Source organism: Cebus imitator, unplaced genomic scaffold (genome assembly GCF_001604975.1).
Source record: "Cebus imitator isolate Cc_AM_T3 unplaced genomic scaffold, Cebus_imitator-1.0 Scaffold993, whole genome shotgun sequence".
NCBI lineage: Eukaryota > Metazoa > Chordata > Mammalia > Primates > Cebidae > Cebus > Cebus imitator.
Window position 1 is genome coordinate 92195 of NW_016108308.1, and position 12607 is coordinate 104801.

General features: G+C 38.2%; 1 protein-coding gene across 1 annotated transcript in view; it reads left to right on the top strand.

Moving 5' to 3' along the window:
- The window catches only part of LOC108298551 (peripheral plasma membrane protein CASK), a 55736-nt gene extending 44035 nt beyond the window's left edge, over window positions 1–11701 (top strand). The window contains exons 6-7 of the mRNA XM_017521223.2: window positions 3486–3503; window positions 11523–11701. Coding sequence (XP_017376712.1) covers window positions 3486–3503; window positions 11523–11686 — 182 coding nt within the window. The 3' untranslated portion in view covers window positions 11687–11701. The remainder of the gene's footprint in view (window positions 1–3485; window positions 3504–11522) is intronic.
- Window positions 11702–12607: the final 906 nt, after the last annotated feature.

Below are 12607 nucleotides of genomic sequence, written 5' to 3' on the forward strand. Positions count from 1 at the left end.
TGTTTTGTAGTTTTAGTAGAGACGGGGTTTCACCATGTTGACCAGGATGGTCTCGATCTCTTGACCTTGTGATCCACCCGCCTCGGAGTCCCAAAGTGCTGGGATTACAGGCTTGAGCCACCACGCCCGGCCTATTTATGCGTTTTTTATTTACTTAACTCCTAAATCGTGGGTCCTCTAGCCTCGGCTTTTTTTCTTTCTTTCGTTAGAGTCACTCCATATTTGTAATATTTGATTTTGTGCTGCCTTTGATTTTTGTACTCTTGGACTGGCTTCATCAATATTCATATATTACCATTGGGACTAGGGCCCCGGGCCCTTCCTGGAGCATGAGGTATTTGTCCCACAGTTAGCAATACAGGAAGAATGTGAGTGTGCTAATGCTTCTTCCCTGTTGGGACCATGAGCATCTGTGGTATTTATGCTTCTCCTCTCCTCTTTATACATGTGTGTGCACCTACACATTCACATACACATACACACAGAATTTCTTACCAATTGATATGTGCTTATACCTTGTGTAAAACGACAAGATCTCGAGGTGATGGATACCCCATTTACCATGATATGATCATTATGCATTGTATGCCCATATCAAAATATACTCATGTACCCCATAAATATATACTATGTACCCACAAAAACTTTAAACTTTTTAAAAATGACAAGATCAAAATTCTAGCAGCTAAACAGTTCCTCATTTTGACCTTTACTAATTGGGATATGAATCTTCCTCTTTTGAGTGAAGGTGATTTCCAAAAACATTCAGAAATAGGAATCTTAGAGAAGAGACTCTTTGAGCCGGGCACAGTGACTCAGGCCTGTAATCCCAGCACTTTGGGAGGCTGAAGCAGGCGGATTGCCTGAGCTCAGGAGTCCGAGACCAGCCTGGGCAACACAGTGAAACCCCATCTCTACTAAAATACAACAGATTAGCCAGGCGTGTCAGCATGCACCTGTAGTCCCAGCTACTAGGGAGGCTGAGGCAGGAGAATTGCAAGAACCCAGGAGGCAGAGGTTGCAGTGAGCCAAGATCTCGCCACTGTACTCCAACCTGGGCAACAGAGTGAGACTCCATCTCAAAAAAGAAAAGAAAGGAGACTCTTTGAGGAGAAAGCCTTGCCATTTTTCTCAGTGCTGACTTGGTCATTATCCAGAGCTCTTCCCACATGAAAGGGAGGGATCTAGTTGTGTTTATAGGTATGGTCCCCAGTGCTTCTTATTGTTTCATGTCTGTATTTTCTTCCACTCCATTTTGTTCCCTCCATCTGTAACTTCCTTTACTAGCTGGAACCTCTCTCTTCTCTCCTCACACTCAGATTACAGTTGACCCTATTTAAGGGGAACAGATCCAGTAATGGTTTGTATTGTTATACTGTGACTACATGATGATATAGTCACATGCTTGTAATATATTTAGGATAAATCTCTTTGAGATTTTAGTTCAAGATCTCTAATACCATTTTCATCTTTAGAAATGGGGCTAAAGGCAGGGCATGGTGGCTCATGCCTGTAATTCCAACACTGGGATGCCGAAGCAGGTGCATCATTTGAGCCCAGGGGTTCAAGACCAGCCTGGGCAACATAGCTAGACCCTGAATCTACAAAATAAAAAAAAAAATTAGCCGGGCCAGGTGCAGTGACTCACGCCTGTAATCCTAACACTTTGGGAGGCTGAGACAGATGGATCCCTTAAGCTCAGGAGTTTCAGACCAGCCTGGGCGACATGAAAAACCCACATCTACCAAAAATACAAAAATTAGCCAGGTATGGTGGCATGTGCCTGTTTGTCCCAGCTACTTGGGAGGCTAAGATGGGAGGATTATATGAGCCTATGAAGTAAAGGTTGCAGTGAGCCAGGATGGCACCACTGCATTCCAGCCTAGGTGGCAGAGCCAGACCCTTTCCCTATAACAACAACACAAGAAAATTAGCCAGGTGTGGTGGCACACACCTATAGTCCTACCTTCTTGGGAGGCTGAGGCAGGAGATCACTTGAGCCCAGGAGTTTGAGGCTACAGTGAGCTATGATTTTGCCAGTGTACTCCAGCCTAGACAACAGAACAAGACTCTGTCTCAAAAGAAAAAAAAAAGAAAAGAGCCAGCCATGGTGGCTCATGCCTATAATCCCAACAGTTTCAGAAGCCAAGGCAGGAGGATTGCTTGAACCTAAGAGTTTGATACCAGCCTGGGCAACATAGGCAGACCCCTCTCTCTACAAAAAGTCAAAATATTAGCTGAGCATAGTAGCACACACCTGTGGTCCCAACTACTAGGGAGGCTGAGGTGGGAGCATCACTTGAGCCCAAGAGATCAAGGCTGCAGTAAGCTGTGAGTACATCACTGCACTCAAGCCTGGATGACATATCAAAACCCTGTCTCAAAAAAAAGAAAAGGGGCTGGGCACAGTGGCTCATGCCTGTAATTCCAGCACTTTAGAAGGCCAAGGCAGGTGGATCACTGGAGGTCAGGAGTTTGAGACCAGCCTGGCCAACATGGTGAAACCCCCATGTCTACTAAAAATACAAAAATTAGCCAGGCATAGTGGCATGCGCCTATAATCCAGCTACTTAGGAGGCTGAGACAGGAGAATCACTTGAACCCAGGACACAGAGGTTGCAATGAGCTGAGATCATACCACAGCACTCGAGCCTGGGCGACAGTGAGACTCCATCTCGAAAAAAAAAAAGGGGGTAGAAGGAAAATGAAAAGTAATACTCTATGCATTTAGGAAAATATGAATATTTAAAATAATTTAAAAACTAATTTGCTAATTTGTCATCTAATAATTCAAACATGTTTAGGTATATTGTTTACGACGTAAAACAATTTTTCTATAAATGATAATTTTGTTTTGATTATTGAAATTCATACAGTATATATTTACTAGAATTCATTTAATCTTATAATAAACTGTGTATTGCTTTGTTACTTAATAATTCAAGGTGGGGCTGGGCACGGTGGCTCACACCTATAACCCCAGCAATTTGGGAGATCAGGAGTTCCAGACCAGCCTGGCCAACATGGCAAAACCCCGTCTCTACTGAAAATACAAAAATTAGATGGGCTTAGTGGCATGCGCCTGTAATCATAGCTATTGGGAGGGGAGGGAGCACGGCTGAGGTAGGAGGTTCACTTGAGCCCAGGAGGCAGAGGTTGCAGTGAGCTGAGATTGTGCCACTGTACTCCAGCCTGGGTGGCAGAGTGAGACCTCGTCTCAAAAAAAAAAAAAAAAAAAAAATCAAATGGAAATATTCTTTTCTCATATTTCAAATCAAATAATTCAGAATCAGAACCCAATGTTTGATGTCTGAAATCCCAAACAGTTCCAGTGATTGTACTCATGGAACATGAGGGCTCACTTTGGGGTCATCTGGGGGACCATGCTTCTGGTGGCTCCTATAGTGGGCCCAACTACGGCTTGATAACCTGCTTGTTCTAAAATCATACTGTTTGTTGTTTGTCCATATGCTGCCTTCCTCTAGGACTTCTAGCAGCAGAAAGTAGGTATCCCTTTGTTTTCCTTTAAGGTGTATCTTTTATGCAAAAGTGTTTGGCTTTGCATGGTTTATAATCAGCTTGACTTTTTCCTTGGCTGTTTGTGTTTAGATGTTTACATATTAATTTTAACACTGCTGGATCATACAATTAAAACTTGGATATATTGATTTTTGAGGCATTGTTACTCAAATAATATTAACTTCTTACTTCTTTCATAAGAGGAAAAAAGGCAGTGTTAAAATTTCAACCACACTTAATACTTCACATCTGAATTTCACATAGAAATACATTAATTCTGGGGAAAGGGTAATATTTCTTTTATAGTTTGCTTTCAAGAAAACTTTCAGGGTAAGTGAATTTTTCTTTGACAATTACATCACCTATAAGTGATCTTTATTGCTTTCTGTTACTGAGTCAATTTTCAGTTTATTAATTTGGAGCTATGAATTAAACTCTGAAATCATATCTCTTAACTTTTACCATCAGATAGAACATTTATAAGGAATAATGTAATGACTAGATTTTTAATTACAAAGGGACATAATTTGAGTATGGGAGAAAACTAAAATGTAAGGAATGTACACACAGATGAGTACATGTAAAACTGAGGCAATCTGAATGAGATGGGTGGATTGTATCAATGTCAGTATTCTGGTTATGATGATATACTATAGGTTTGTAAAATGTTACCAACAGGGGAACTGAGCAAAGAACACAAGGGATCTCTATATTATTTCTTACAAGTGCATGTGGATCCATAATTATGTCAATAAAAATTCTAATTAAAAAAATAAACCTTGACCTCAAAGATAAATGAGAAAGCCTGGGTACTAATGATTGAATTCATTTTCACATTTTCTTACATTAGTTATCTGTAGCTCAAATTGCAGCTGATGTAATATAAATCTTACAGTATATTAGTTACCTGTTGCTGGGTAATGAGTTACCTCAAAGCAGCAGTTGTCATCTCAGTTTCTGTGGGTTGGCAATCTGGGCGTGGCTTAGCTGTGTGCGTCTGGCTCAAGGTCTCTGATGAGATTGTGGTCCAGTGCTGTTATCTCACCGGAAGGCACGACTGCAGGAGGAATCCTCTTCCAGGCTCACTCACGTGGTTGTTGCCAGGCTTCAGTTCGTCACTGGCTGTGGACCTCTTCACAGGGCTGGCTGTTCACAGCATGGTAGCTCACTTCCCAGTGTAAAAGATAAAAAAGAGGGCAAAAGTGAGAGAGAATGCCCAAGACAGAAGACATAGTCTTTACAATCTAATCTCATAGTGACATCCTATCACTTCTGGGGAGGGGATTGATTACACAAGGGTGAAAATACCAGGAGACCAGGTTACTGGGGCCCATCTTAGAGGATGCCTACCACAAACAAATTAATAACTATTAAAATGTAAGATTCTTCCTAGATTTAGCATTCTTTTTTTTTTAAATCAGCAGACCTGTCATGTTATTTGGGAATGGGCATGATCTTCCTTAGTTGTAAAGCTTTACACAAGTGGACACTTAACAGCTAGCAGAATGTTATTAAAGTACTTTGAAAAATTTGAGCGTGAAGATGTTTCTATTTGGAAGCATAGACTATTTTAATAATCATAATGGCATTAGAGATTATAGCATCTATATTCTGACAGAATACATATGCAGAGCTTACTTCCTTTAATAAAATTCAAGGTGTCTATATCATAATCTACACATACAATGTACACTTAAATGATGAATTTTGACTTAGTACACCTTAGTAAGCAGATTTAAAAAAAAAATTATCGTGTTTGCAAGGAGGGTCTTTGATTCAGTAGGTAATAAGAATGTATGTGTGTGTAGTAAAATAATGTATTAATTCATCACTAATATAATCAAACAAAAGGTATTGATTACTCTTCAGAAGAAGCCAGGCTAGATTCAGATTCTAGATTTGCTCAGTGATGCTGAGTTTTGTAGCTATACATGGTAAATTAAGAAATACACACATACTGAGGATTTAATGTGTTATTTTGCGAAAATCTGAGATACAGGAATGGGATTTAATGATCCCAACTGTCATCCATCTGAAAAACCTAACTTTTGGTTTTAAATAAAATGGCATGCTGTCTTCCACTATTCCCTTTTAAAAACAGGAACTGCCCCTGCTTTTAACTTTATGAAGTTTTATTTATGAACAAAGTTTGTACTATTTAAAGGAAAGAAATCCGCACACAAATCTTTATTGAAACAATTACAGTGAAAACATGGGTGTGTCAAAACTCATGGAATGGTATACTTAAGATTTGTGTATTTCATTCTATGTAAATATTTCCTCAGAAAAAAGTATTGCAATCTTTGTTGAAGTCTTTAAGGGTGAAGTGTACTCATGCTGGTCACTCTGCCATTTACTTTGAAGTGAATGAAAAATACATGAACTGATAGATGGATAGATGGGCAGACATGTGATAAAGCAAATACAGCAAACCATCAACATATGTAGGATCTAGGTGGTGGGCACAGTTCTTTCGAACTTTCTGTATGTTTGAAGCTTTTCGTAGTAAAATGTAAGGGGAATAAGTTTTAAGACAGACTCAGCCGACTTTAACACTGAGAACTTTTTAGTCTAAACATTTGGCTGTTTATTTTTCTGTCCTCCTTTTGGGTTATTTTTACTTGGTCAACTTTTTTATGAGACTTCCACTCTTGTAATGAAATTATTCTAAACTCAAAGCTTTTATTGACCTTAAAAGCATATTCCTCTTTAAAGAAATAGACTTAGAAACATTTTTTTAAACAGTTGACATATTTATGCTTTTTTTTGACTATTATTTCATAATAGTAGCAGAAAACTTTTGAAAAATTTGTTTGTACCAGTGAGGTTATTTGAAAAAGTGAAGTGTTCAAAGCTAAAATGTGCAGTCCAGTCATGATGACTCATGTTTTGAATCCCAGCACTTTGGGAGGCCAGGGTGGGAGGATTGCTTGAGGCCAGGAAATTTGAGATCAGCCTGCACAACATAGTGAGACCCCATCTCTATTAAAAAAAAAAAAAAAAGTGTGATTATAAATCTGATTTTTAGGTATAAACTTGATTACCAAATTAATTATGAAAACAAAATACTATTCTGAAGGCAGAGCATGATGTTATCTAATAAATTCATGAATATGAAAATTTAGACCAAGGGCTACAAAAAAGCCTTATGTGGTAAATCAAATTGAGATTAAAGAGAGAATAGAAATTGTACATCAACTCATTACCAAATGCAAATTATTCTGGCGCATTGCTGAGAATAAAACATGATTTTGAGGGTGGTGGATAGTCTGTTATGGAAGAAACACTGAATTAGGAGTCAGAGACCTGGGTTCTAGGATTTGCTCTTCTGTTCATTGCCTGTGGCCCTTTGAAAGGTTATTTAACCCTACTAAGCCTCTGATTTTTCAAATATAAAAATCCCTGCTGACCAAGCACGGTGGCTCATGCCTATAATCCCAGCACTTTGCGAGGCTGAGGTGGAAGGACTGCTTGAGCCCAGGAGTTTGAGAGTAACCTGGGCAACAGAGAGAGATCCCATCTCTACAAAAAACTTTTTAAAAATTAGCTGGGCATGGTAGCGTGTCTCTAGTCCCAACTGTTTGGAAGGCTGGGGTGGAAAGATCGCTCAAGGCCAGAAGGTCGAGGCTACAGTAAGCTGGGATCGTGCCACTGCACTCCAGCCTAGGGGACAGAGCAATATCCTGTCTCAAAACAAAACAAAACAAAAACAAAAAGCACTTGCCTGCAGGACAGGGTTATTATGGAATCACATAAGGTAGTAGGTGTAAAAGCACTTTGGAAATTATTAGCTGTTAATACAAATATAAGTATTAAAATAATTTCAACTGTAGCTTTAAGGAAACAGTACTATGAAAGAAATTGTTTTCTGTGGTTAAGTCTTTCTCACTTTATTTTCAAATCTTCAGAATTTGCTCAGGAAAAAAATCATTTTAATCAAGGACCATTTTATGAAGCATCTTTTGGTAAAAAGCACTCTGCAAAGTATACCCCAGAATAGAAAGGTGAATAGGATACCTACAGTCCTGCCATTAAATCAGCTGCCCTCTGAAGTGAACTTGTATACTTTTTATTGATTGATTTTGTTTTCAAGATAGTTAAAAGTTTATTCAGAGGTTTTATAGGAAAAACATTCTTTTTAGTCTTCGAGAAAAATAAATAGTTCTTTTATATGTGACAGTATTGATCTACAAAATGAAAACTAGTAACAGCTTAATTAGCATGTGCTACATGTGTTATATTAATAATCACTACTGCCTTGGCGTTTAAAATCTAAAACAAATAGCAGTGGAAAAGCCCAAGAAGTGCCTTAGTGTCTATTTATATTTTATAATGAATTGAAAAACCATGGGACTTTTAAATGGTTGGTACTGAACTACAGATACCAATTATACACACATCTATCCGACCAAGAATGTGTTCTGTGGTTCTCTTTATCATACCCAAAGAAAGAAATAACGGAACTAGAACAGGTGTTAATGGAAGGTGTTAAAAAGATCAAGGGTGAAGACAGATTTTGAGGTTAAGCCAAAAATATGTGTTTATTCCATTTGAAAAGATTAAGGAAAAATGGAATAAACACTCTAATTTTTCTACCTAATTACAGAAACTTAAAATTCGGGGCACTTTTTAGAGCTTGAAATAAACAACTTGAGTACAACTAGAGAAGTGCTTCTTTTCATGATTGAAAACCCATCAAGTTAATCATATTTGGATACAAGATAAGACTATAAATCAGTTCAGAATGGGTGACAGACCTGTTGGAATTGTGAGTCTTGCCTACTCTAAATGCCTGCTAGCAGATGCCTTTGTCCTTTCCAGCAAAGCATCTGCTGGTCCTGTCAACACAGCTTTGATCCTGTGTGGGGGTGGTGAATTCCTACTCATCCACCTCCTCTCTGCGGCTCCCCAACTTCTCCCTAGGCAGCCTGTGTATCAGTTTGTTTTTACCTCTTCTATATTGTTTACTTCAGGGTATAATATGCCTACTTCACATACCAGTTTGAGAGCCCCTTCCCTCAGGGCCAGGGATCATATCTCTGATTTCTCCGAAGCCCTGCCTAGTACCTAACAAAAAGCAGGAATATTCAATAAAGATTTGGATTATTGTCTGACCCAATAGGGCATTGTTCAAGTTCTTTTCCAAGGTAGGAGGAAGTGGATTGGGTCAATACCTCTTTAGGAATAGCAGGGGAGATGAGGACTGATTTCTGCCGTTTATCTGTTTTATCCCACTTAATATCCACTTCATGCTTTCAGTGAAAGGATACCAATAGCCTGGCAGACATAATTATTCAAAGTTAAAAATTATTCAGCCGGGCATGGTGGCTCACACCTGTAATCCCAGCACTTTGGGAAGTCAAGGCGGAAGGATCGCTTGAGCTCAGGAGTCTGAGACCAGCCTGGGCAACATGGCAAAACCCCATCTCTACAAAAAATACAAAAATTAGCGAAGAATGGCGGTGCACACCTGTAGTCCCAGCTACTCGGGGGGCTGAGGTGGGAGGATCATTTGAGCTCAGGAGGTTGAGGTTGCAGTGAGCTGAGATTGTGCCACTGCTCTCCAGCCTGGGCAACAGAGCAAGACCCTGCCTCAAAAAAAAAGAAATTATCCATAGTTCCTTCAACAGATGAATGGTCAAACAAACCGGTACATCCATGCAACAACCTGGATGAAGCCCCAGAGAATTATGCTGGGCGAAAAAATGCAGTCCCAAAAGGCTGCATACTCTGTGATTTCATTTATTGTTTTTATTTTTTAATTTATTTTTTAATTTTTAGAGGTACTGCTCCTTGCAGACCAGGGCTACCCCATAGGCCATTTGCCTGGAATAGCAGCCTCATTTATTACATTTATTATCAAAATGACAAAATTATAGAAATGGAGAACAGATTAGTAGTTTGCCATAGGTTAGGAGGCAATAGGATAGGAGGGAAATGAGCATGGCTATCCTTGTGGTAATGGAATGTTCTACAGCTTGACTGTATCAATGTCAATATCCAGGTTGTGATATTGTACTACAGTTTTACAAGATGTTACTGTTGGAGGAAACTGGTTTAATGGTACATGAGACCTTTGTGTTATTTTCTTTTACAACTGCATGTGAATCTACAATTACCTCAAAATAATTAAAAAATAGCTACAGTAACTTCCACATGGACAACCACACCTTCTATGGCTTAAGACTCAAATCTTTAACATAAATAGTGCTACAAAAATCAGTAGCTTACATAACAGTTTTGGTTTTTTTTTTTTTTTTGTTGAAAAACTTGGAAAGCATGAACAAGAGCAGAATGAAATAGAAATAGGCCAGTAAAGATAACTACTATAATATTTTTGATGTGTTTCATTCTGTTTTTTGTTTTTCCTGAGTTTGCATTTATGTTTGGTTTGGTTTTTTATAGTAACTGGGTATATACAGTTTATATAGTTCTACATTCTACTTTCTTGAATTCTATGTCATGAATTATCTATGTCTTTGAAATTCTTCAAAAACAATTTTCATTTGGCTACATATTCTATTATATGGATATTCTATGACCTGTGTAATCATCCTCTAATTATTATATTTATTTTCCTTTTTGTATGATAATATCATTATATATAAATATTCCATTTTTTTCCTTAAGGTAAGTTTTTGTAAATGGAATTACTAAATCGAAGTGCATGAACATTTTTAAGGCTTTTTGATATATGTTACCAGATTGCTTTCTAGAAAAGTGGTACTGATATATATTCTCACCAATAACTGCATGAGAATGGATGAGGTCTAAGGCAAGAAGAATTAAAAACAGAGTTCTGGAGCATAAAGATTTTTATCTTTATCAAAAATAGAATTTCTCAATCACAGTGCTACTGATACTTTGGGCCAGATAATTCTTTGTTGTAGGGGCTGTCCTGGGTATTGTAGGATATTTAGCAGTATCCTTGACCTCTACCCACTAGATAGCAATAATGGCCCTCCCGCTGTAGTTGTAACAACCAAAAATATCTCCAAACATTGGGAAATGTCCACCTGAGGAACAAAATTGCCCCTGGTTGAGAACCACTAATCCAAAGATTTAAATGTGCAGTGAGGCACTATTCTTAGAGTTTCTCTGCTGTGTACTAATGTTCTGAAGCTTAGCATCTTGGGGCCTTTTTTTGTGGAGTATGTATGTGTTTTCTGCATATTGTCTGCAGTGTAAAAGAGGCTAATCATTTCTTTAAGACTGTGTAAATGGCTTTGTTACTCCACAGTATGTATCTTTCCCTACTGACATCTGTCTGGTTTCCTGGTTATGAGAAGAAACTTAAAGTGATGGCACTTTCATTTGCTTTGCCCTACAAAAATGATTTGCCTCAAAATTTAATATGGTATTTGGAAGTGTCAGTCAGTGTATCTACCCTTTGTCTTTATCTTCTGAGTAAGAAGGATAAGAGTAAGACAGAATGAGAATGATTTGGGGTCTCTTGAGTGTATGTAAAGGAAAAAAAGGAGTGGCCTGGGATTTTTGTTAACTAAAGTTTGAGTCTTAAAAACTAACAAGCCTATTTTAAGCCGCAGGAGGTCTCAGTTGAAGGTCTGTTCACTGTATCTACAGCTGGCTTTACCTTCACTTCTTGATGGAATGCACCTGGGTAAAAGGCCAATCTTCTTTCTGTAATATTTCAAAACATCTTGGAGTCATGAAACCCATACTCTTTAACTGACATAAAATTTGCTGCATCCAGATCTCCTAGTGCTTCGGTTATACTTGATGAATTTCATTAATTCAAATAAGATAAGCTGCAGTTTCCTTTGGAAAATGAAGAGCACACAAATACATTGATAAGAACGTAAACTCTCTGAAAATACTCTGTCCTTAAAGATATGCAACTCATTTAAGTCTGTCCTTCAGTAAAGACACTAGCCTTTGAAGTTCTGACATGAATTCATTGCTCCTAAGAGATTTAGGTTACAAAAGTTCGTTTGACATTGACTTTCTGTACTGGCTGATTCTTTTCTGTTTGTCCCCCTTAGGAGCAGTCTCACAGGTGCTGGACAGCCTGGAAGAGATTCACGCACTTACAGACTGCAGTGAAAAGGACCTAGATTTTCTACATAGTGTTTTCCAGGATCAGCATCTTCACACACTACTAGATGTAAGCCTGTCTTTTTATTTTTCTTGTTTTTTGGTAAATTGAATATTTAGCATCTCTTTTTTCTTTATATGAATTATCAGATGTCCATCATAACAATCATCTTTAGTTGCCTTAAGTCTCTGAGAAATATGGTAAATCATCCAGCAAACATTCATTATTGAAATACAGTATATGGCCGGGCGCAGTGGCTCACACCTGTAATCCCAGCACTTTAGGAGGCCGAGACGGGCAGATCAACTGAGGTCGGGAGTTCAAGACCAGCCTGATGAACATGAAGAAACCCCCGTCTCTATTAAAAATACAAAATTAGCTGGGCATGGTGGCGCATGCCTGTAATCCCAGCTACTCAGGAGGTTGAGGCAGGAGAATCGCTAGAACCGGGGAGGCAGAGGTTGTAGTGAGCCGAGGTCACTGCACTCCAGCCTGGGCAACAAAAGTGAAACTCTCTCAAAAAAAAAGAAAGAAAGAAAAGAAATACAGTATGTATACAGTACAAATGCAGTAGAGCCTAGCAGGCTACAATGGGGAAAATTATATATCTTTATATTTATAAATTATATGTACATAATGCATGCAAGTGGCATGTGAGGGTTTTTTTTAACTTCTTTTTGTCCTGCTGTACAAGGTATGTGAGTTTTTAAAAAGAATAGAGTACAATCCTAATTTACTGAATTATCTTTATTTCTATTAGAAGAATTCATTGAGGTTAGCTTTGATTACTTTTTATTGCTTTGCACATTGTTTTAAAACATTATGTTTCCAGCATGAGTATAGGAGAGAAAAAAGCAAATGAGATATTGTGCAATAGGCTGGTTTCCCACACGCATTTCATATTTAACATTGTTTCGTTCCATAGACTCAGTGTCTTCTCCTTAAAACATAAGAATATACTCCATCTTTAAATATTACAGGCTCCACTGTCAGCAGACTGGGATACAAAGGAAAAAACAGAAGCTGACTATT